The following is a 20,813-nucleotide window of genomic DNA, read 5'->3' as shown; positions in this document are numbered from 1 at the left end:
GTTACTGTGTAGGGTTCCTATGTGATAGATTGCCAAAACCAAATTATGACACTCAGCAAAGCCGAGCCCTCTGATTAAGGTTTAAAAAACAAAAACAACAACAAAAAACAAACAAACAAAAAAACAGCCTTCTCTTGGCTCTCAGTGTAGATAAGTATTTTTCTGAAGAGCAAAGGGGATTTTTACAGAAAAGAGGTGCAAAGCGTGCATAAACATTGGTGTTTTGTGCACATCCTCATCCATAGTTGCTTCTTTGGGTAGTGTTTTTTCAGGTTCAATACCCTTGTTAGTCAAAATTCAGGTGTGGCACTTGTTGCTTTGGCTTGGTGGAGGCACAGCTGCCTACTTTAAGCTTCATTTTGGCCCAGCTAGTGTCATTAAGGTTTCCATAGGTTCATGTCAGCAATTACCGATAACTATATTTTTTCTCAGAGCGAGGGTAGTTCTCTTGCAAATACTTCCTTGCAGGAAAAATAACAGGCAAGAGGCCACATTTGTGCAATGAAAACCCCTGCAGCTGAGTGCTGTTTCAGATATGTTATTGTCTCATGCAACGCAGCCCTAGAGACAGTGCTGCTGCGTGGCGTGTATCGTATCTACGTGAACTCTGAAACTAAATGCCTTTTTATGTTTTTTTTTTTTTAGCCTTGCATTTAAAATTTGTCATTCTCCTTGGATGAGCAGCAAGAAGGGGAGCCCTCAGTCTGGTGCCAGCACAACAGCAAAGAGCAGGAGAAGAAACTGAGGCAAGTGTCTCTGATGCATTTCACGGGTGAATGATACTGCTATTTCCTATTTTTAATCTGACTCTCTGCTCCTGAGAGTTTGAGCTAAATATGAAATTTTCTTTATTTTCAGGAAGAACATTCAGCAGGTTAAAACCCAGCATCACGGGCTGGCCCTGAGATGGGGTTTGCTCTGGCTTCCCTGCTAAGCTGCTGTGTACAAATTGTTTCTGAAAAATGTCCGAGATGCTGTGAGTTGCTGTGCTGTCACATGGGCTGATCCAGCACAGAACCTGCTTGGCATTCTTGAAGGGAAATTATCCAGTGCTGCAAGTCACAATTTATAGTTGGTTGCATATTAACATCCAAAAAAGGCAATAAAATTCACTGTGTGTTTTTACAAAAAAAAAAAAAAGTACTATAAGCCAAGCATTGAAAATCTGGAGTACTCCTTGGCTGGAGCAGAGCTGTGTGCAGTGCTATTTCTCCCTTAATTACAAGGAGTTTTAAATCATCTCATTCCTTCAAAGAAAGATTTTGTTCGGCGTTTGGGTTAATTTTAATCTCGCGAACGCGATGCTCTCTTGGAACCTCTCCCTTGTGTCGTAATGGTGAGACGTGCTGCCTCTTTTGTCCCTGCCACCTGGGAAAGGCGCATCTACTGCTGCTTGTCCCTGGGGCCACGGGGTTGTTACTATCAATATACCTCCCTTTAAAGGGAAAGAAAGCAGAACAAAACCCAACAGCAGCATTTCCCCCCCCCCCCCCCCCCCCCCGGAATTCTCTTTTATTTGTAGTGTTTAAGCTAGGCTGTGTAAGTGCTTCCTGAAAATCGGTGATTTAAAATGTACAGCGCTGTATTGTAGTGGAAAGCTTGTTATTCAGCATACTAATTATTTCTGAGTCACTGTATTTATGAAGTGTCATGTAATAGCTACCTCACCACAATGCAAATAGTGTAAAATCAGGCTTTTTATGATTTTGACGCTAGGTGTATAAGCATATTCTGGAGTCTCTGGGGGGAGGGTTACTGGGAATTAGGTAATGTTTTTATGACTTCTAAAAAAAAATTACACTGAATTTCATAATGTGTACCACTCCATATACATAGTCCATGTTACTCATTTTATTACTCTCAGTGGTTTATGTTGCAAAGGTCAGCTGCAAAGAGAAAATGTACAAAGGCTGTTTTTTGGAACACGGGGGACACCCATCAAAGCCCTGGGGACAAGCTGTAATTGCATGCCTGTGCCATGCTGGGACACCAAAACTCATCCCAAACTGTTTTTGTTTCAGGATGGATGAGGCCTGGATTACAGAGTGCTTGCTGAAGGAGGCGTTTTGGCCAGCACATGTCACTAGAGGACAAGTTTGGGGTTTTGCTGAGCCCTGCACGAATGACCCGTTACCACCAAAGTAAGAGGAAGGCCTGAATGCCTATGAGTGACAACTGGGAGTGAGTACAAAGGAGGAGGAGGATGGGTTGCAGCTCCAAGTGGGTTTCTGAGTAATCACACGTGTTCTCCAAAAACAATGGGTGGATGCTTCCCAGAATGTGTGATTTCATAAAAATACTGTGCATAAAACCAGGGCTTTTGGTCTCCTTTGTAACCTTGTGTGATGTTATAAAGAGTTGCAGGTCGTGTGCTTGGATGCTGGGAGAAGTCTCTGCTAAAAGCAGTTGCCAAGCATCTTGCTGGCAAGAGACGAGTGGTAGTGAAGCACATTAGGCTTCAGAAAACCTCAAATCGATATTGAAAATAAGAGACAGCCATGTCTGCTCTTCAGCAATGGCAGCTGGGCATCTCAGCAGGTCTCTCCTCACCGCATGATAGGGGACTGCATGATAGCCTGGCCTTCCTTTCTGATGTGGAGCTGGTGTTAGCAGCCTCTGGGAGGCTTAGTAGTGCTTCAGAGCCACCAGCCCCTCATGCATGTGTACGGGATAGGGCCCTGAAGCCATAGTGGATCCAGATGGGTCCTGCTTAATCTGAGTTTACAGCTCTTGGCAGATTTGGGTGACACGTATCTCCTTAATGCTTTACCTGTCAGCCTTAAAAAATTACAAGGAGAGTTGTGTATCATATGCTTTGCCTGAACTGGGAAGTTGATTTTTCCCTTTCCATGTTAGGGTATTGTTTTATTAATGTCAGAAACAGACCCATAGCATTCAAGCTATTTAACCATAAATCTGGTTTAATTCTCCTATGGACTTTTATGCTTGCTGTGAGTCTCAAGGTCTTGCAAAATTTTGATTTTCCTAATCTAAGCTTCATCGAAAGTGAAGCTTTGTTAATGACACAGAAATGAAATAACAGTTTTTATCATTCCAGATGCATAGCTACACTGATTGTCTTTTTCTTTCAATTTTCAAATATGTGAAGAAAGAAGTGTATCAACAGCTAGTACTGAGAGAGGTAGGAGGCTTTCACTAACCTTCAAGACTCCATATTGCATATTTTTTCTGACTTATCTATAAATAAAAACAGCTATTAAGGTATAATGCCTCTGGCTATTATATCCAAGGATAAGTGTTTGAGATGCAATGAGAGATGCTCAGGGAATTGATAAGTCTTCAGAAGACAAAATTTCCTGAGATCAATTTCCTGATTCAATAGCAAAGTCCTCATATCATATAAAATGTAATGTGATTGTCCATGGCTCTAATAAAATCTTGATTTTTCTACCAAGTTTATGTCTATAAAAATCAAATTTGTCCGCATTAGTCTGCATTTTAAAAGGGATAGGTTTTTCTTGATATGATATTAATCCTTTATGGTACATTAATATGGGAGAACAATAATTTGTTGCATTTTCTTCACATAGAAACAATCAGTTGGGAGATGTGCTTAATAATTGCCTTTGTCCTTCATTGTCACAGGCCATTAGCTAATGAATTTAAGCTGTTCTTGGCTCTTGCTCCAATAAGAAAACTACATTAGAGATCTTGTAGTCTTGGTGTTATATAAACCCTTTCTGTGGGTTTTATTTTAATTTCACTGAGGTGATGGTGCCATGCACTGAGGAACACATCATGATTTTGCAGTAAACAGTGAGGTCAATGCTATATGATATAGTGGGTCCAGCAAGCTGAAGTGCATCTACGGTTAGTAAGCTTGCCAGATGCCACAGCCTCCTTGTTTGGTTCCTTATAGTTTAGCCAAACTCTTTGTGCCTGCTTTTCTGACTGTTTCAGGTTGATCTTTGGGGTGGGAAGATTAGCTAAACCAGTTCAGCTCTTCTAAGACTGATGGTAGGGGAAATCAGTAGTTTTGGCAGTGCTTTGAACGAGCAATAGGAACACACAACTTTGAGTTGCACAGTCCTATCACCTTTGCAGTTTGCCTTGTCAACTAGAAGGCTGTCAAAAGAAAATCCCATGAGGGTAGAGCTGTTCTTCACTGTCCTGAGAAAATCCACTCATGTCTTGGCTATGCTTACAAAAAGATCATATACGAATGCACAGAAGAATTTCTTTAGTAATTATTCCTTTCACCTAAATAAATAAATAATAATTAAAAATAGTCTAGTGGGATGGGAAGTACATTAGAAATCACAAAACCCAGAGTGCAAGTCTTGCTTTTCCTGTTGACTGTTTGTAGCATATCTTGGTCCACCACAGAGTGCCTGAGTATTTTAATCCTACTTTAAAGGTAGGTAGGTAAGCATCATTACCCTTTCATTGCAGAGATAACTAAGAGATTGCAAAAGCTAACCTTTGGCAGAGCTGGGAATGGATGCAACTTGCAAACCTTTTATCAAACTGCTTCTCCACACGTGTCATTAGCGTGCCTGGATGGCACCACCAAGTCCTCCCACAGACTACAAGAACTGAGGTGGCCTCTTTCTGCAGCTCCATCTCCTCCCCTCAGCTGTACCAGACCAGATCCAAAGAGCTCTTGCCACTACTTCAGCAAGAGCTGGGTTCTGCATACTCCCAGTAAAGCCACAGCTCACCAGTTTAGTTGGGTTGCCACCACCTCTGGGTTGTGAGAGTGGCGTGCAGAAGAACAGCCAGGCCAGAGGCAGAACTGTCATTTGTGCTGGACATCTTACCAGTATCAGAAACGGACCTGAGACTTCCAGGCATTACTTCGTATCTCAGCTTTGAGGTGCTGGGTGTCTTAGGTTTGGAAGAAGAGTGGGTGGTGAGTGAATGATACATATCTGCTACCTGAAGAGACTCTTGGGAGAGCAGCTGTAGTGTAACTGTGCCTGTGTTAGGGATTAATGTTTCTGCACAAGCTGCAACACTACAGCATTCAAAGGAAACAGCTGCAATAGAAGTGGTCACGCTTTGTGCTTGCGTAGAGAGAGATGGTGCTGGGCAGCTGGCAATGCAGGCTGCATCACCTGCGAGGTGCTGTGAGGGAGGAGTTGGGATTGCCTCTCCTGATAACAGGCAGTGTTTGCTCCCTTGCCTCTTTCAGTCTTCGTAACCTGTATCTGAGGTTTCCGTGGCTGGCAGTTCCCCACTTGGTTGTGTGAACTGCCTGCTTGGGCAAAAATTCTAGTGCAGGAAACGTTCTGAATGTTATATCCCCAAAATGCAATGCTCCAGTATAAGACAAGCAGGACTTGCAGCAGAAGTGGCCGGATGATGCTGTCCTTCTGGGGTGTGCAGAGGGCAGATGCCAGGCAGCAGTGACACCCATTGCTCTGAAACGGCGACACTTACAGCCCTTACTTACTGACAGAGGCTGATTCACGCTGTAGGTAAATTAATTGTATGTGAAAGGACTCTTGATCTTCTGCAGCAGAGAGCATAAAGACAGACTGTCAGGCAAACTAATCTCTGATAGTTTTCTTTTCAACATCGTTGAACTGTCATTTCTCCTGTGCTTTGCCACAACACCTGATACATGTTATTTCCCAAAACAGATTTTGCTACCTGGGTTGATATGGGAACTTTTGCAAGGAAGAAAGAGGCTGAAATGCCTTCAGCAGCCTTTTGCTGTTGTGCAGGTCCTTTGCTGAGCTCCAGAGCTCTGGTTAGAGATGAAAGGAAGGTACGTCTGTGCTGACTGATTAAGTTGCATCTCAGTGCAGTCATAGGATCAGATGGCTCCCAGCACTTGCACTGGGCTGGGACTCTTGTCACTGGGCTTTGGGAGTTCTGTTTTCTCCAGAGGTAAGAGATAAACCCATTTATGTCCCCAGAGCTTTCATTTTAAAATTAGTGATTCAAGGTGGACCACTGTGCTACCTAGATGCAGTAGGGATCTTTCTTTTTTTATTTTTATTGTAGCTCTGTAGAGCTTGCAAAGCATTCACTCATCCTAGGCATGTGGCAATAACATTTCTAAAACTATTTAGAGAGAAAAAAAATATGAATGTCCCTTTCCCTAAGACAGTGGGTGAAAAAAGGTGAGCAACGCCATGATGACAAAGTAAAACATTCAGTTAAAAGTAACTTGCAATACTATTTAAATACATGTGGGCTGATCTGCACATATTAAAGCAGTTTCTGAGTTTGGAATTATGTAATTTGGGTGTGATTATATTTGTTTCTTTTCCAGATTAACTACAGATACTTACCTAAACAGGGTGACTGCTGAGGTTTCAAAAGCTGGAGCAGGCAACTTTGCAGTCAATTTTACCACACAGTTGATTGCTTGTCCTTTCAAAATAGGTCATTTTCCATGCAGTCTCACTTCCAACACCACGACCAAAGCCTGGAAACGCTTGTCTGCTTGGATGTCTCTGCACCCACGAATAGGTCCATGGGGCTCATTTTCATCATGTGTAACTTTGCAAGCCATAAACCTCCTGCAGGACTAAGGCCCCACCACGCAGACATGATCCCATTCTGCTTCAAGACTGTCTTCATCAGCCACTAATGTCCTATTGTATGATGTTTGGGATTCTGGTTTTACAAGTTTCCTTAGTCTCGTAGGAGCTCAGGTTTGCATAACAGATTGTCTTATCACATCTGCAAGGTAATTTCTTCTAGACCAGCTTCTGAGAAGGCCTCAGATGTGATCTGCCCTGGTCTGCGCGCTGTTGATGTCTCTACTCCAAGGAAGCATACCTCTGTTCCTAACAGGCTGTGTGGATGACTGATGGTATAGATCCAAAGTTAACTAGCCGTCCTCTTTAAAGACGACATATGATATTGTATTTGGACAAAGAGAAATTTCCTGCATAATCTTTGGAGACAGCTGTATTACATTTTTATGATTTCTCTGGCATTTACGCAGAGTTATAGAAATACCATTAAAAGGTTTTAAAATTTTCCAGTATAATATTCGGATTGCATGTCCAGCTAGGCATTTTCTAATAGGCAGGATCTCACTTTAAGAGGAAACAAACAAAAAAACACCAGGATGGGCTGTACAACCACCGTTGTGTGACCTTCCCGCCTTTAGATTTGCAATTTCTTCAGATGTCTCCAGGAACCTCTATCTCCACCTGGCTGCTCTGAGATTCCACAGATCCAGCATCATATGGAACGCGGGTGTGTGTTTGGGAGCTAGGAAGCAAGCCTACCTCTGAACTTTTTCCATCTCACATTTTCTGCCAATGCTCTTGGAAAAGAGTCTTTCTGTTCTTATTCTGTTTTTGTGGAGAAAGCCTCGCTTTCTCACTCCTGATCCCATACCCACCTAAAGTGCTTTTTCCAAATCCCAGCCACGAGTTGCTCCCTGGCTTTATCTTGTCTAAAGCTTGGCCCTTTCACTTTCATCTATCTCCACAGTGTTGTTGGCAGGCAGTGTAACAAGCAATTAGGTTATTAAAAAGATATATATTAAAAAAGAAAGCTGTGTTCAAAGTTAAAACAGAACTTTAGAAAAGACAAAAAAAATATTACAATAAGAAAAGGTGAATGGTTCTAGAGAATTGAGGTCATTATTCTTGAAGGGCAGCCTGAATTAAATTAACATTTAAATTATTTGTTAAGAAATGTGGTATTTATTTTAAAAAGGCAGAGAGAAAGATGCTCTTAACCTCATTAGTGCTGCAGGATGTTGTATATGAGTGTAATTATACTTTGCAGAAAGGCAAGGGAGACCACACAGGAAGGGTATTGAAGAACTGGAAAAGGTACAGAAGACACTAAGCATGATAAAAGGATCGAAAGTTGTTATTTATGGATGAAGTACAAGCTGCTTTAAAAAAAAAAAAGAAAAAGAGAGAGAAACCAGGGCCACAATGAGAGAGACAATTCTCGAGGATATTGGAAGTTGAATGACGGGACTTGTGCAGACCACTTGCAAGCTAACTAAAGGGAAATTGACTGGAAATAATGTTGGAAAACGCTCTTTGGAGAAATCAGTTCTGATACAGGATTTTATGCTGCAGAATAGGAAAATGCTGTCCGTAGTGTGTGGGTCTCCACCATCAACACCCCAATCTTTTGTCTTGACTCCAAGGGCTGAACTCCTGCATTGCAGCTTCTGCATTTCAGGAATGTGACTCCTGTCCTTGACCTCGTCTGTAGATAAATACAATGTTCCCCTTACTGCTGAGTGGATTAGGAAGAATTTCAGCCAGACAAGAGAGGTGAGATCAAGGAAAGACGTGTGAGGATGTTTTCCATCCACCCTTTTTGAGCCAGACTCTTGGCTTTGCCTACAGGTCCTTGGGCTAGGCAGGAGCACCCCATGCCTCTGTGATGCTGCAACAAAGCTGCTCGTAGAGGCTGTGACATGAGGCTGCCGCCCAGTGAATGAACTTTTGGGCACCCCTTCTGGCACAGAGCTGGGAGGGGAGGCACTACTTGCCTGGCCAGAGCACAGCAGGGTCTCACCACACAGCAAGTGTGGGCTGAAGCCAAGCAGGAGAAAAGCTACACAGGTCAGCTGGACAGGAGGTAAATTCCAGGCTGGCTTGCTGGCCTCTGTCCATGCCAGAGTGTTAACAGGTCCACTACAGCACATCCTAAGATCTGCTTCTTTTGTTGGTAAGGCAAAGAACAAATTGTGATGTTTTCTTACTTAGTGCTACTTCCCCAAAAGCAACAGGGAGTGTTGCTGAAGTTGTATGCTTTCGCTACAGGCTGTGATAGTAACTGGGCTGGCTAATTCTGCAGTGTGGGAGTCACATTGTCTCATCTGCTGGTCTCAAAGTCAAGTTGTCATCCCGTAAATAAAATGGGGTATTCTGCCCACACCCTACCTCTCCCCCCCCAATAAAAAATAAATGATAATTTTAAAAAAAGCAATATCTAGCGGAGGAAACATTCAGACCACTTTTCCCTCCAACAGAGAATGACTGTTGGTGTCATCAGCTCATGTGAAAAGACAGCTGAGTGGAGTTTTTCCAGCAACAAAAAAGAAAAAAAAAAGGAAGAAGGGAGGATTAAAAACTGATTTATATTTTCTGCATACATATTTATGTTGTGTCACGCATGTAACTTGTTGTTGTTGTTAAATTACTGTCGGGATGGGACAAAACAAAGGAAAGGAGCAATCAGGCTAGCCTGCTGCCACAGAATGTGGTGAGCATAGCTTGTAACAGAAATGAATTTTAAGGCATTGCACATCAGTCAGTGGCATATCGGGGACTTTACCCAGATCTACAGAAATTACTGCAAATTGTCCGCTACGCTTGTTAACATGGGATCAAACATTTGATGGGATCTAGAAAGATAAGGAAGTTTAAGATGTGGCAGGTGAAGGTAACCTCATGTGCACAGCCCATTGCCTCAAAAAGCTGAATGCTCTTGCAAATCTGACATAATCCAATTAGTCGATTTCCTCAGTGACATTTCTGCAGACTCATATGCAGAAGGACATGGAAACTGAGATTTATAATGATAGCTATTTCTAGCAAAGGTCATTTTTTACTGGTGAACAACCTGTCCTTAGTCATGCTGATGAAGAGGTGTTGAAGGATAAGGGAGAGGCTGTATAGCTTTAAAGCTTAATGGAATAACATAAGTAGAGCACAGATGATCTTTCTACTTGGACCAGGAGGCTTGCAATCTATCAACATCAGGCCAAAAACAGGGAGCAAGAGTCAAAATCCGGGGGGGGGGGGGGGGGAAGCTGGGAATTTTTGTGGAGATTGCGAGGGAGGCTGCATATTTCAGTGTCAGCAGAAGGAAAGAAAAAGGGAGTCACAGAGCACAAGCATGTATTTTTGGATAGCAAGGGTGTCCTTGGTGGGACCAGCTGCTTGCAAGAACCAGGTCAGGTTGCTCTGGGGACTCCCTGGTCGTCCCCAGCAGCTTCCCAGCCTGAGCAGCTCTCAGCATCCTGCTCTGTGCCATTTCCAGAATGACACCGATGAGGGCATACAGAAATATACACAAATATGCTTCCTCAGCTTTCCTTAGGCGAGGAAGGTAACAGTTCTGACAGGAATATGGTTTAGGTAGATTGTATCATACATGTTATGTATCTTTAAATAATAAAAAAAAAGCATCCGCCTATTCATTATGTGGCTATTTTTCCTGCTTGCAGAAGAGGTCTTTGTACTTAAGATAATGCATCATTTTGTTCACGATCAAGATGACCATTCTGGGAGTTCTGTGAGTTGTTTATTCAATCACCTTAAGAGTGAGTATCGGACACTTTTGTGCAACTAGTTTTGCTTCTGTTTTCACGACTGTGCTCGTAATATTGGGTTAAGTCAAAATGTGATTATTCCTCTAGATGTTGACTCAGATCCTGAGGCATGTTCCGTAGCTGAGCTACGATTCCTCCTGCATCACGGCCAAGGATCTTGCCCTTTTCAGAGTAATTGCTCACACCCTTTGGATTCCACAGCTTTCCCCAAAATCGCCAGAGCTGCGGATTGCTAGACACGGATTGTAAAACCCGTTTGTAATGGGTTACTGTTGGTAACCCATGGGATAATAGGAGCGTTGCCTGTGTTGCAATCCCCCCCTACAATGAAGGAAAAAGATGCCATGTGCTGCGCTCTTCTTTGGCCTGGTGTAACCTGAAGCCGAGAACTATGAAGGAAATGGAAAATGTTAATAAATAATGATGTCTGGAACACAAGTCACCGAGCAGCCCCCGGGCCTCCCGCGTTTATTCCACACGCCAGGAGCCGTCCAGCTGGAGGACAACAGAACCGTGGCCAAGGATTTGGGAGCCAGCCGGGATGCTGGGTGGGATCCGGGACATAAAGCAGACAAGTGTAAGGGTCAGCTGTGCTTAGTGTTTACGTGAGACAACTTTAGGAATAAAGCCAGCAGGGCTGTGCGAGGGACAAACGGCCCCTCCTGCCCCAGAGCGCACCTGACGGGGGACCCCGCCCGGCCCCAGCCCGCCGCCCTCAGGCCCCGCCCCTCCCCTGGCAGCCCGCTCCTCACGGCTTTAGGAAGCGCCTCTGCCAATCGCCGCGCTCTCCCGCGCTGACGGGCAGTCGCGCTCGCCTATCGACTGCGCTCTCCTCTCACTCAGCCCCGCCTTCCCGAGCGCCGCGACCAATCAAAAAAAAGCCTGCGTGGGGATGGGAGAGGAGGGCTTGCGGGCTTCGCCTTCCCTCCCCGTTGCGCGGGGATCGCCCCTCTCTGCCTGGCGGTGATGGACGTGGGGCGGCAGCCAATGAGCCGCGCGGGGGCGGGCGGCTGGACCAATGGCGCGTCGGGGGCGGGACGAGCCGGGCCGGGCTGCACCTCCCCTCAGCGCAGCGCCGGCAGGGGGGCGATGGTGGCGGCGTGAGGCGCGGCGGGGCCGGGCTGCGCCCGCCGGGACGGCACCGGGAGCGTGACCGGGAGCGTGACGGGACCCTGACGGGGCACGGCGTGAGCCCGGGGCTCAGCCATGAGGCCGCGGGACGACAGCCGCGGGGCGCTGCCGCCGCGGTAACGGGCAGCGCCGCCCGAGACCCTCCCGTGTGAGGACCGGGGGCCAGGTGAGCGCCCCCCACCCATCCGCCGGCCGTTGGGGTTTAAATTTTTAAACCCCAACGGCTGCGCTGTGGGATTGGGAGGGGAGCGGGGGGAGCCCCGGGGGTGCCGCCGGGCCGCCGTGAGGTGCTGTGAGGGGTCCGGGGGGGTGGGGGCTCTCCTCGCACCTCATCGGTGTCTGTGAGCCCTGAGGGTGCGGGGGGGGGAAAACGGGGGGGTCCTGGGCGGGCAGGGCTCGGGGTGCCCCCAGCCGGGCACGGGCGTGCCGGCTGTACCGCCTGTTTGCCCGCAGCTCCTCGGGAGGAGACATGGGAGCAGGGCATGCGTGTGTGCGTGCGTGTGTGAGGGAGAAAACAACTGTTACACCTTTTGTCGTCGGCTCGCAGACAAAGAACTTGGCTCCCCCCGTGGCCCTCCCGCTGGGCGCACACCGGCGGCACCTCCGCCGTGATGCCCGGGGATGCTTCCGAGGGATTCGGTTTTCAGTGTCCCCCCCCCCCCCCCCCCCCCCTTTTTTTCTGTTTTTCTCGCTGCCAGTTACGATGGTGCCGATTAAAAAAAAAAAAAAAAAGAAGAGGACGTGTTGATATGTTTCCAAATAGTCTTGTGGTTTGCATTCCTGACATCGCTGCAGCGTTCTGATTTATTTAGTTAATTGGTGGGAGGGGGGTATATTTTTGAGGTTCGTGGTAGCTGTCTGAAGGGTACCCGATGGCACGCGCCTGCAGTGCTGTAGCATGTCGTACGTTAACCGATGTTTTCTCCCCCTGTCTTTTTTGTCTTCCAGTCCTGCAGTCTCCACATCATCCACTGCGTGAGGAATGATGATTCCATGAGAGAACTTCCTTTCAGTCTTTCTCTTACTCATCCGCGCCTATTGCATGCTGCTCCTGGACAGGGATGAGCCATTCAGCTACGATGGGATTTTTCCCGTGAAGAAGGGAGAGCCAGAATATGAATTGTAGACATCCCCTCAAGCTTCTTGTGCATTGTTTTTACTGTATCTGTCTAGAAATCTGCTAGCATTGAGCACATACACCCTTAAACCTACATTGGTATTCACAGAGTTGCTACTCTGTCACAGGACTGGTATTTCTCGCCGTCATGGCTTCAGTTTGGAAAAGACTGCAGCGTGTTGGGAAACATGCATCCAAGTTCCAGTTTGTGGCCTCTTACCAGGAGCTGATGGTGGAGTGCACCAAAAAATGGTAAGGAGCAGCTCGTGTTGCTGCACAAACGGTGGAGGAAGTTACCGATGCTGAAATAGGGAGGATGTTGCTTATTGTGTACCGTTTGGTGTGTGCATTGGCCTTGCTTTCCCTCGCTTTCTCTTACTTCCCCATCGTCTCTCTTGAGTGCTTTGCTGAGTACTTATTTTGGACCTGTTGGTTTCATTCTCTATTCTGATTTTCTTAGCTGGCGTTACTGTCACGTGGGGCGGTGCATTTATGAGCTCAGCACCTGTGACTTAGTGTCTCTTGCTTTTTATTTATTTTTAAGATATTTTCTGAGATTTGTTTTCTGACTTCCAACACACCTCTGGATGCTGAATGTTATCTGCTGACGCTACTGTTAGCAGACCAAGGCATTTGAGATCGGTCCTGAAAACAGTGGTGTGTAATATAGGGTACAAACAATTCTGATAGTGACTTTTTTTTTTTTTACCTGAAGATGTTTTGGCTCTCCGCCTTCCTTTCCTTGTTCCTTTCCATCTTTCAATGGGAGGAGGCGAGAGGCATACTTGGGAATTGTCTGAAGGTGCTTGTTTAGCCAGACAGAATTTCGTGCCTAAGTGGTCCGGCTGGATGGCTTTGGAGCTGACTAGACATAGACAGCAGTTTATAGTTAATTGTACGGGTCTGGCGCAGGCACATCTTCCTTCCTGTACAGAAGGAACTTAAATACAGCTGATAGGGGAAGACTGGAAACAGCTTTCAGATAGTCTGCTAGCAAACATCTCCATTATACAAATACCTAAGTGTGCTTTTATATGTTTGGGATATTGATGTTACTGCCATAATTCCTCACATTAATCTGAGCTTGTAGTGTCAGGGGACAGAGAAATTGCCTTCCAGACCTCGTGGACTGAGATGTTCAAACTGTTTTGTAATAAATTGCAGCCTCCCTTCTAATACTTGGCCTGTCTTCTTGTTGGCAAGGCTGGCACTTGCACTGGCTGCTTTCACTGGTTATGAGTAATTGCCTCTACAAATTTCAGTTCTATCTCTTGGAGTTGGAAATCTGTGCTGGAAGGCTGCTCGCTGCTCTGCCTTAAAGGAATACTGTCAGGTTAAGTTGTTTGTTTTTTTTTTAATCAAGCTGTCTTCATGCCTAAAATGTCTTGAAAGATTATTAAGAAACAGAACCGTTTTGGAAGTTGAACTTTCCTTCACAGAACAAACATGAATAAAAACCTTTTGAAAGTTGAAAGAGACTGTTGTGGTTATCTCATGTGATCTACTGGTTAGTTCAGGCCAAAGAGTATTCTACGGTGATTTCAATTATTTTTTTTTTTGTAGTTGTGCTTGTGATGGTGCATGGCTTTTTTTTTCTTTTTAACATAAACCAATCCTCTTTTGGCCCTTGTTTTCACTTTCACTCCTTCCTTGTGAATTTGCAGAATGCTTCAGCACTAAAGTATGAATGCTCCAAGGGAGTGTTCAGATTGGATCTGCAATGAACTTTCACTTGATTTAAGAAATAGCCATGCATGAAAGTTTTCTTGTGAGCAATGCTGTTATTTTAGAAACAATTCTTATTGTTTAGTCATAAGCTAGGGTACCCGCCTAGCAAAATGCGTGTGTATGAAGTTGCGATAGAGTCTTTCAAAACCTCAAATATGCAGGTTGCTTTTTAAAAAGTAGGTTTTCCTTCTGAATCTTGATTTTACTTTCTTTAATGTAAATACATGCTAGATTGGTGCTTGTATTGGTTATGAAAAAACAACAGTATGGTAGCAAAATGTGGATGAATTCTAGGAAAAAAAACAATGGGGGAAAACATCATTCACGCAGTCATTTGATTGTAGGCTTTTCTGTTCTGCTTCCTCTTGTTTGGAGAGCCTTAACAAAAATGTTCTTTAAACATGCAAGCTATGATACAGTGTTGCTGTCATAAGTGGAACTCCTCTATGAAACAAAAGGGGAGATATTTGTGTATTTTGGTAACATTCAGCTAAGTCTTTCATTAACTTTGGGGATGATACGGTTTTGCACGTGCTGATAGGATCACTAGCTCTCCTATTTCTAACGCTTGTCTGAATTTGGTACAAGTGAAAACAAAAGGGAAAAAATGAACACCATATGCTAGTTCTTACTGAAAGCGGTCCTAACGTATATTACGTGTCAGTGCTGTAGTCTGTGCTGGTAGCTCCACACTGCAAGTGTATTTTGATCAATATGGAGTAAGCACTAAGTTATTTTAATGCGCTGGCATTTTAACAATGCAGTGTTTCTGCAGGAAAAGAATACTCCATTCATATTTTAAAATAAATGACAATGCAGTCATAAACACACTTTATCTGAGATGTGTTTGTGAGCAGGGATTGTGCATGGCCAAAACAGGCTGCGTGTCTCTCTGGGAACTGCTGTCTTCTGTTAGGCTTCCATTTATCTAACTCTTCAGCAAGTGACTTGCTTTAGACGATTTTTATTACTGATCGTGTGCAGTTTGCAACATTGGGTGGGTTTCTGGTAGGCTGTGATGCTTTTTGACTCCTCCGAACTTGTGTTGATGGATTTTTTTATTTTTTTTTTTTTACTTAGCATTCAAAATAACTCCAGAAACAAAAGCAGTGTGTATGCTTGCTGTGTGGGAAGTCACTACCCCTCTGGTGGTGCTGCTTCACTCTTTAAAAGGATTATCTGTAGGTACAGCATCATTTTTCCAGCACTGGCTGAAAATCCCTTTGCTTGCTTTTTCTGCTGTCTGCAACTTCTGATTCTCGTTTCTGTCAGCGACTAAAGGCAGCTAGCCTCAGATGATTGCTGTTCATTAGTGGTGTTTGGGGGAGACAGGTTGTGATAGATAGTCCAGCGTTGTCACTGTGTCATTAGAAAAACCTTTTTTTTTTGGGTAATTAGCAGGACTGTGCTGCTTCTGTGGCATTCTGTCTGCTCCTTCTGACCCAGACCTAATTACTGTGGTGGCTCAGTACCTTTGAAAAATTGAGCAGTTAGTTCATTTCGAGCTGTTCGTTAAATATATAAATAAATGCAGCCTTGGTCTTTAATATGGATTAGTGACTCCTGCTACTGTGAAAACGCAATGCTTTGCATTAATCATATAAGCATTTGATTTCTGAAAGGCGCTCGCTTGGCAGGGCTGGAGTGTGTCATCCTCCGCTTACCCTTGGGATAAGCTGGGGCAGCGCAAGGATTTTCCACCCAGCCTTGCAGGCGAGCTGCAGTCCTGGCCTGAAAGGGCTGCGCATGGTAGGAGATTTCATTTAGTCTCACTGAGGAGAAAAAACAAACCAAAAAAAGAGAAATCAGTCTCATGCATTTCACTTATGTCACTGTGTATGTACTGGGAGGTGCAAAGGGAAGTATTTGCTTCCTAGGGCTGTCCTAGCAGGGCTAGGAGCATGCTGGGCACCTCGACAGGAGTGCTGCGACCCGATTCTGCTGGTGCTGGTGGAGGTGGCTTTAGGCTGCCAGCTCAGGGAAGCACAGGGCTCCTCTTGATTCCCCTGTCAGGCCCCACACAGATCCTGGGGCTCCCTGGGGCTCCTCAGCTGCCAGAGGCCTGTGTTCAAGCACTGAGTCAACGCTCGTCTGAGGAACAGGCGCAGCTGAAGAGCCTCCCAGGAGAAAGTGCGCTTTTAGACCAGAGACCAGTTCCTGGGCTTGGACCTGGAGCCGTGGTGGCACTTTTACAGGGCTGATGAAGCATCTAATGCCTAACCCGTGAGCTCCTCAGGCTGGCTTTCATGTTCCCTTGTTTGTGTGTAATGTCTTGCAAGTCAGGGATCTTCAAGTGTGGTGTTGCCTCATTTCCAAGTTCTTAATATGTTGTTGTCCATTAGGTGCTCTTATGAGCAGGAAAGCTGCTCGCCTGAGTGTAGGTGCTGCCTAAAAGCGCTGGAAAAGGGTAACGTTCCTATAGGATTTGCCATCCAGCAGTTGCTTTGGAGCTGGAGAAATGTGTGGTTTTTAGCAATGTGTATAATGCCTGTTGTCATCTCTATGAACTGCTTTGCTTTTAAATCCTTCTGAAAACCACACTAAGCTGTGGTGTTCTAAAAGGGTTAAACTTTCGTGCACGCTGCCTGAACGGAAGGCAGGCTGCATTTCCACCAGGCGAGTGGCATATTTTATATCAATTAGGTATGGTCTGAAGTAGGCTCTGTATTTTCAAATACATCTTTCTCTTTTGCAAATGAAGTAATGCTTAATCTTTTTTTTTTTTCTAAAGGCTTTAGCCATCTGTTTCTCTCTTCTATTGTAGTTTCATAACTGGATGCTGTAGGAATTTTGAGATTTGGCATGCACTGTGCATGGGAGAGAAACGAGCTTCCTGAGATTGCACAGTTCACACCAGTCTGCTTGCCTTCTGGTCCCTGCTTTCCAGCAAACTCCTTGGTGCTGAAGGCTGCCGAAAGACCTGGAGTTGACTGCTGGAGGTGGAAATCCTTGCGGGTTGCCTGTTCAGGGTCAGGCTGTCAGGTTGCTCGGTTCATTTCCGTGCTTTGCATAGCCATTAAGGGGGAATTCTGTGAGCACCTAAGTGCTTTTAATTATTAAGGTGAATCACATTGAAATGTGTGCCAGAAAGAGAGAGAGCTGCAGGTGAATTCAGGAACTTCTGAGTTGCTTTTCCCATGACCCATGATTTTTGTCATGGGCTTGTTCTGAGTTTTTGATTGGACTTGCAGTTGTGTGATGGCCGTGTAGGTGTACCAGAACAAGTACGGCTCATGCAAAGGAAGCATTAGGCAGTTTCACTTGGTTTTTAGCTTTTTTCTTTCCTTCTCAATTAAATTATACTGTCCTCACACTCTTCATTTAGATCTCCAATTCCATTCCAAATTATCTCCATCTGTAAATACATCTCACTACTTTTTTTCTTCATTCATTTCCAGTTTTGTCTGAGGGCTTCTTGAGGGATTAAATTGTGTATCAAACTTATTCTTTCCAAATAATCACCGCCAGCTGCCTCGGAGATCAGTCTTGTCCCTTTCTTCCTGCAGACAATTAAAACACTTATTGTCCACATGCAAAAGCAGTTCTCTGCCAGCTTGCATCTCTCCCTCCTTTGCACCCAAAAGAAAATGCTTCACGTCAGAAATCCAGATCTGCTCCTTTGGGCTCTGTGCCTGGCTTCTGTCAGGGGGTTGTCTCCCAGTCCTGACTCCTTCCCACCAGCTGCTTTCGTGCCCTGCCTTCCCAAGCTGGCCCCTGGCCACCTCTATATCCGTACGGCGGTGCCATGGACCACAAGTTAGGGGTTTCTCATCTAAATTGGTGGCTGCGTGTTGTGCAGCAAAGATGGTTTTAATAGGAGGGGTACAGGTGAATGTGAAATCTCTCCTTGTCAGTGCTGCATGCTTACACCCGCTTTCTGTTTGCAGTAACCCTTTGGGAGGATTGGAAACCCTGTGAGCGGTCCCTACAAGACCTCATTGCTGGACCCAGGCACCAAGTTTTTTCCTCTAATGCAGGGAGACTTGGGTTTATCATAAATAGTTGCTCAGAGTTGTATTTGTCTTTGAGAGACAGAATTCTTTCCAGCAGTTCCATGACTTCGTTTACCATCCTGGCAGTAACAAAAATAATTGTCAGAAGCAGAAGTTATTAGGTTATAGCCATGTGTAGACAAATCCATCCTAATGGCCTGTCATTCACTCATTTAAAGGGACGGGGCTCTCTCCTCGAATAAATAAAATACAGCTTTATTTTTTTGAGAGAAGCTGTGTGTGGTCAACTTCCTCGCAGAACTTTGCAAGTAAATAAAACCTGGCTCTGTTCCTGCAGGCACTGTTGCGTGCGTACAGTAAAGTACGTGCACTGTTCCTTTGAACCCGGTGGACTCAAGCAGGAATAAAGGTATTTTTTTTTCAGGATTGGATCGCTGTGAATGCTCTTCTCAGCTCTTTCAGTGTTAAGAGGTTAAATAAAATGAAATATTTTGACATTGTGGAGGCCTCAGCTGAGCCGAGTCTTCAGTCTATCGGGCTGTGTAGTGCCAGTCTGTTACTTCAATTAGTTTTTAATTGGTTGGAGAGAGCTGAAGCCCCTTTCACAGCCTGGTGTGAATAAGGAGAGGAGGAGGCTGGTAAGGTTGGCTAAATCTGAGGAAACTCTTATAAAATGAACCCTTCAGCTGCCCCCTGCAAGAGCATTCTGCTTGGGTGGCTTTGTGAGGACGGAGGGGGCTATTTGTTTACTTGTGAAGGCTTTCCCGGTTTACTCCGAGGGGATTGTGTGCCGAGCGTGCCGCTTCCCTTGCCCCTCTCTCTGCTTTTGCTCCTCGGGGTGGGCACTGCCGCTCGTGGGCTGTTTGCTGCCTCGCCGTGGGACACTCCCCAGCCCGCTCTGCGTGTCCCGGAGTGGACTCTGAAACACAGGAACTATTCAGTTCTGAACTTTTGTTCCTTGCTTTTAAGATATGCACACAGCAGTAGGGTAAATAAAGCAGCCCTTGTTTTCTTCCTCTTGTTGTCTTTGTTTGAAAAATGTATTTCTGCTGCGTACGGTTGGTGGAAGCGCATTGCCTCTCAGCTGGGAAGCCGTGGGGTTTGGCAGTGGAGGCACAGGATAGCTGCGGCTTTTGGCACCTGGAGATGCATTGCAGGGACTCAGGAGCTGTGGGTTAAGCGTGAGCTAAAATTAGCAGAAATGGCACTGCCGTTGCTGGTGGCTCAGGCCCTGACTCACGAGGCTCACTGGATTCAGGAGCGGAGCCAAGATGTCACTGTCCCTTAGCAAGTGTGTTCCCCTGCCTTCCTCTGCCCCGGTGTGCCACCGTGAGCTGCCAGCAGCCTCGTTTCGGGCTTGTAAGGCGAGCGGAGCAGCGCGCGCAGATCCCCTGTGCTGCCCAGATGCAGGGGGAAGGAAGGAAAACCTGCCAGGGGGCAGGGACCAGCCGCAGCTGCGGGCAGGAGCATCTCAAAGAGCTTGGAGTAACTCAGCCAGGCCGTGAGTCAGTGCCCGCGCTGTCACTGCAGGGCTTCCCAATGCACGAGCCTTTGGGGTGACTCAGGAGTGCGAGCCCTTCTCAGCCATTGCTTCCAGCCGCCTGCGAGCCTCTGGAGATAGGCAGCGCGGAACTGATTCGTGTGCGCCTGCTGAGGTTCTCCCTGTGGTGGAGACTTGTTGTTGCGGGCCCTTTCTTATTTCTATTTGACTTCGTTATTATTTAAGGAGACTTTCTTGAGGATTACTGCCAAGCTATGGCCGGGCTGTGCAGCTGCTTAACTGTCTGCAGCTGCTGAACTGTGATCTCCGTGGCTCTGTGTATTAATTTTAGCATAAACTGGCTTTGGGTTTTATTTCATGTGCACGCTCAGTCCTGCAGCCGTTCTGTGGGCTTCGTTTTGGGTGAGCTGCTGCATCAAAGCAGCACACTAGCAGATTTGCTCTTTCTTTTCTAACGCGTATGCTTTGAAAAACAGCTTTGGTGCTGACCAAACATCACAAGGGCAAGATCATTTCCCATTCCAGGGACAGCTGACTTAAAACACTTGGTGGCCTGTTCAGACTCACTGTGTCACCTCAGTTCTGACCCACACGTTACCACGACCCCCACTGCTACCTCTCACTTCCCTGGGGCCATCCCCTACCTTGCCCAGAAGCAGCGTTTGTGTCCTTGCTGCTACCTGAAGGGTTGGAGCTAGCCGGGGCTGGCAGATGGGTGGCACTGGCTGCTTTGGGGCCAGCTGTGCGTTTCAGTGGCTGTATAGCTTTCCCAGGAGCACGTGCTCATGCCAACCTGGCGGGGCGAGCCCCATCGCCTCGCTTTGTGCCGGCTCAAGTCGGCTCTGGGCTTCCCATCAGGTGTGGTGCTGCCCGATTCCCTCAGACGTTGGCCATCCCGAGCTTTCTTCGGGGCGAAGATGATGGTACTGAAGCCTGTGCTTTTCAATCCAGTGCCGTAAGCTGGCTTTCCCTTCCCAGCTGCTCTTGGGAGGATGTGTTTGCGTAGTAACTGTTAATATCAAAAGCCAAATTAAACGGAGTAATGGGAGAATCTGGACCACTGAGTGCAGTTGGCCGCACGTGGTGCGCTGCCGCTCAGTGTGCACCGTGAACTTCCTTTACTTTCAGGGACTGCTCATTAAGGAA

At 46.0% G+C, this 20,813-nt stretch overlaps 1 protein-coding gene across 17 annotated transcripts in view; it reads left to right on the top strand.

Moving 5' to 3' along the window:
* Positions 1 to 11,276: 11,276 nt before the first annotated feature.
* The window catches only part of EHBP1 (EH domain binding protein 1), a 213,889-nt gene continuing 204,352 nt past the window's right edge, over positions 11,277 to 20,813 (top strand). For 13 of the 17 annotated variants that reach the window (XM_080584712.1, XM_080584705.1, XM_080584719.1 and 10 more), the window contains exons 1-2: positions 11,277 to 11,534; positions 12,317 to 12,737. In XM_080584712.1, coding sequence (XP_080440838.1) covers positions 12,634 to 12,737 — 104 coding nt within the window. In that variant the 5' untranslated portion in view covers positions 11,277 to 11,534; positions 12,317 to 12,633. The remainder of the gene's footprint in view (positions 11,535 to 12,316; positions 12,738 to 20,813) is intronic. The other 4 variants (XM_080584711.1, XM_080584710.1, XM_080584718.1 and 1 more) reach the window with 1 other exon arrangement.

The sequence above is a fragment of the Anser brachyrhynchus genome (assembly GCF_964034855.1).
Source record: "Anser brachyrhynchus genome assembly, chromosome: 3".
Classification (NCBI taxonomy): Eukaryota; Metazoa; Chordata; class Aves; order Anseriformes; family Anatidae; genus Anser; species Anser brachyrhynchus.
This window is presented reverse-complemented; position numbering and strand designations above follow the sequence as displayed.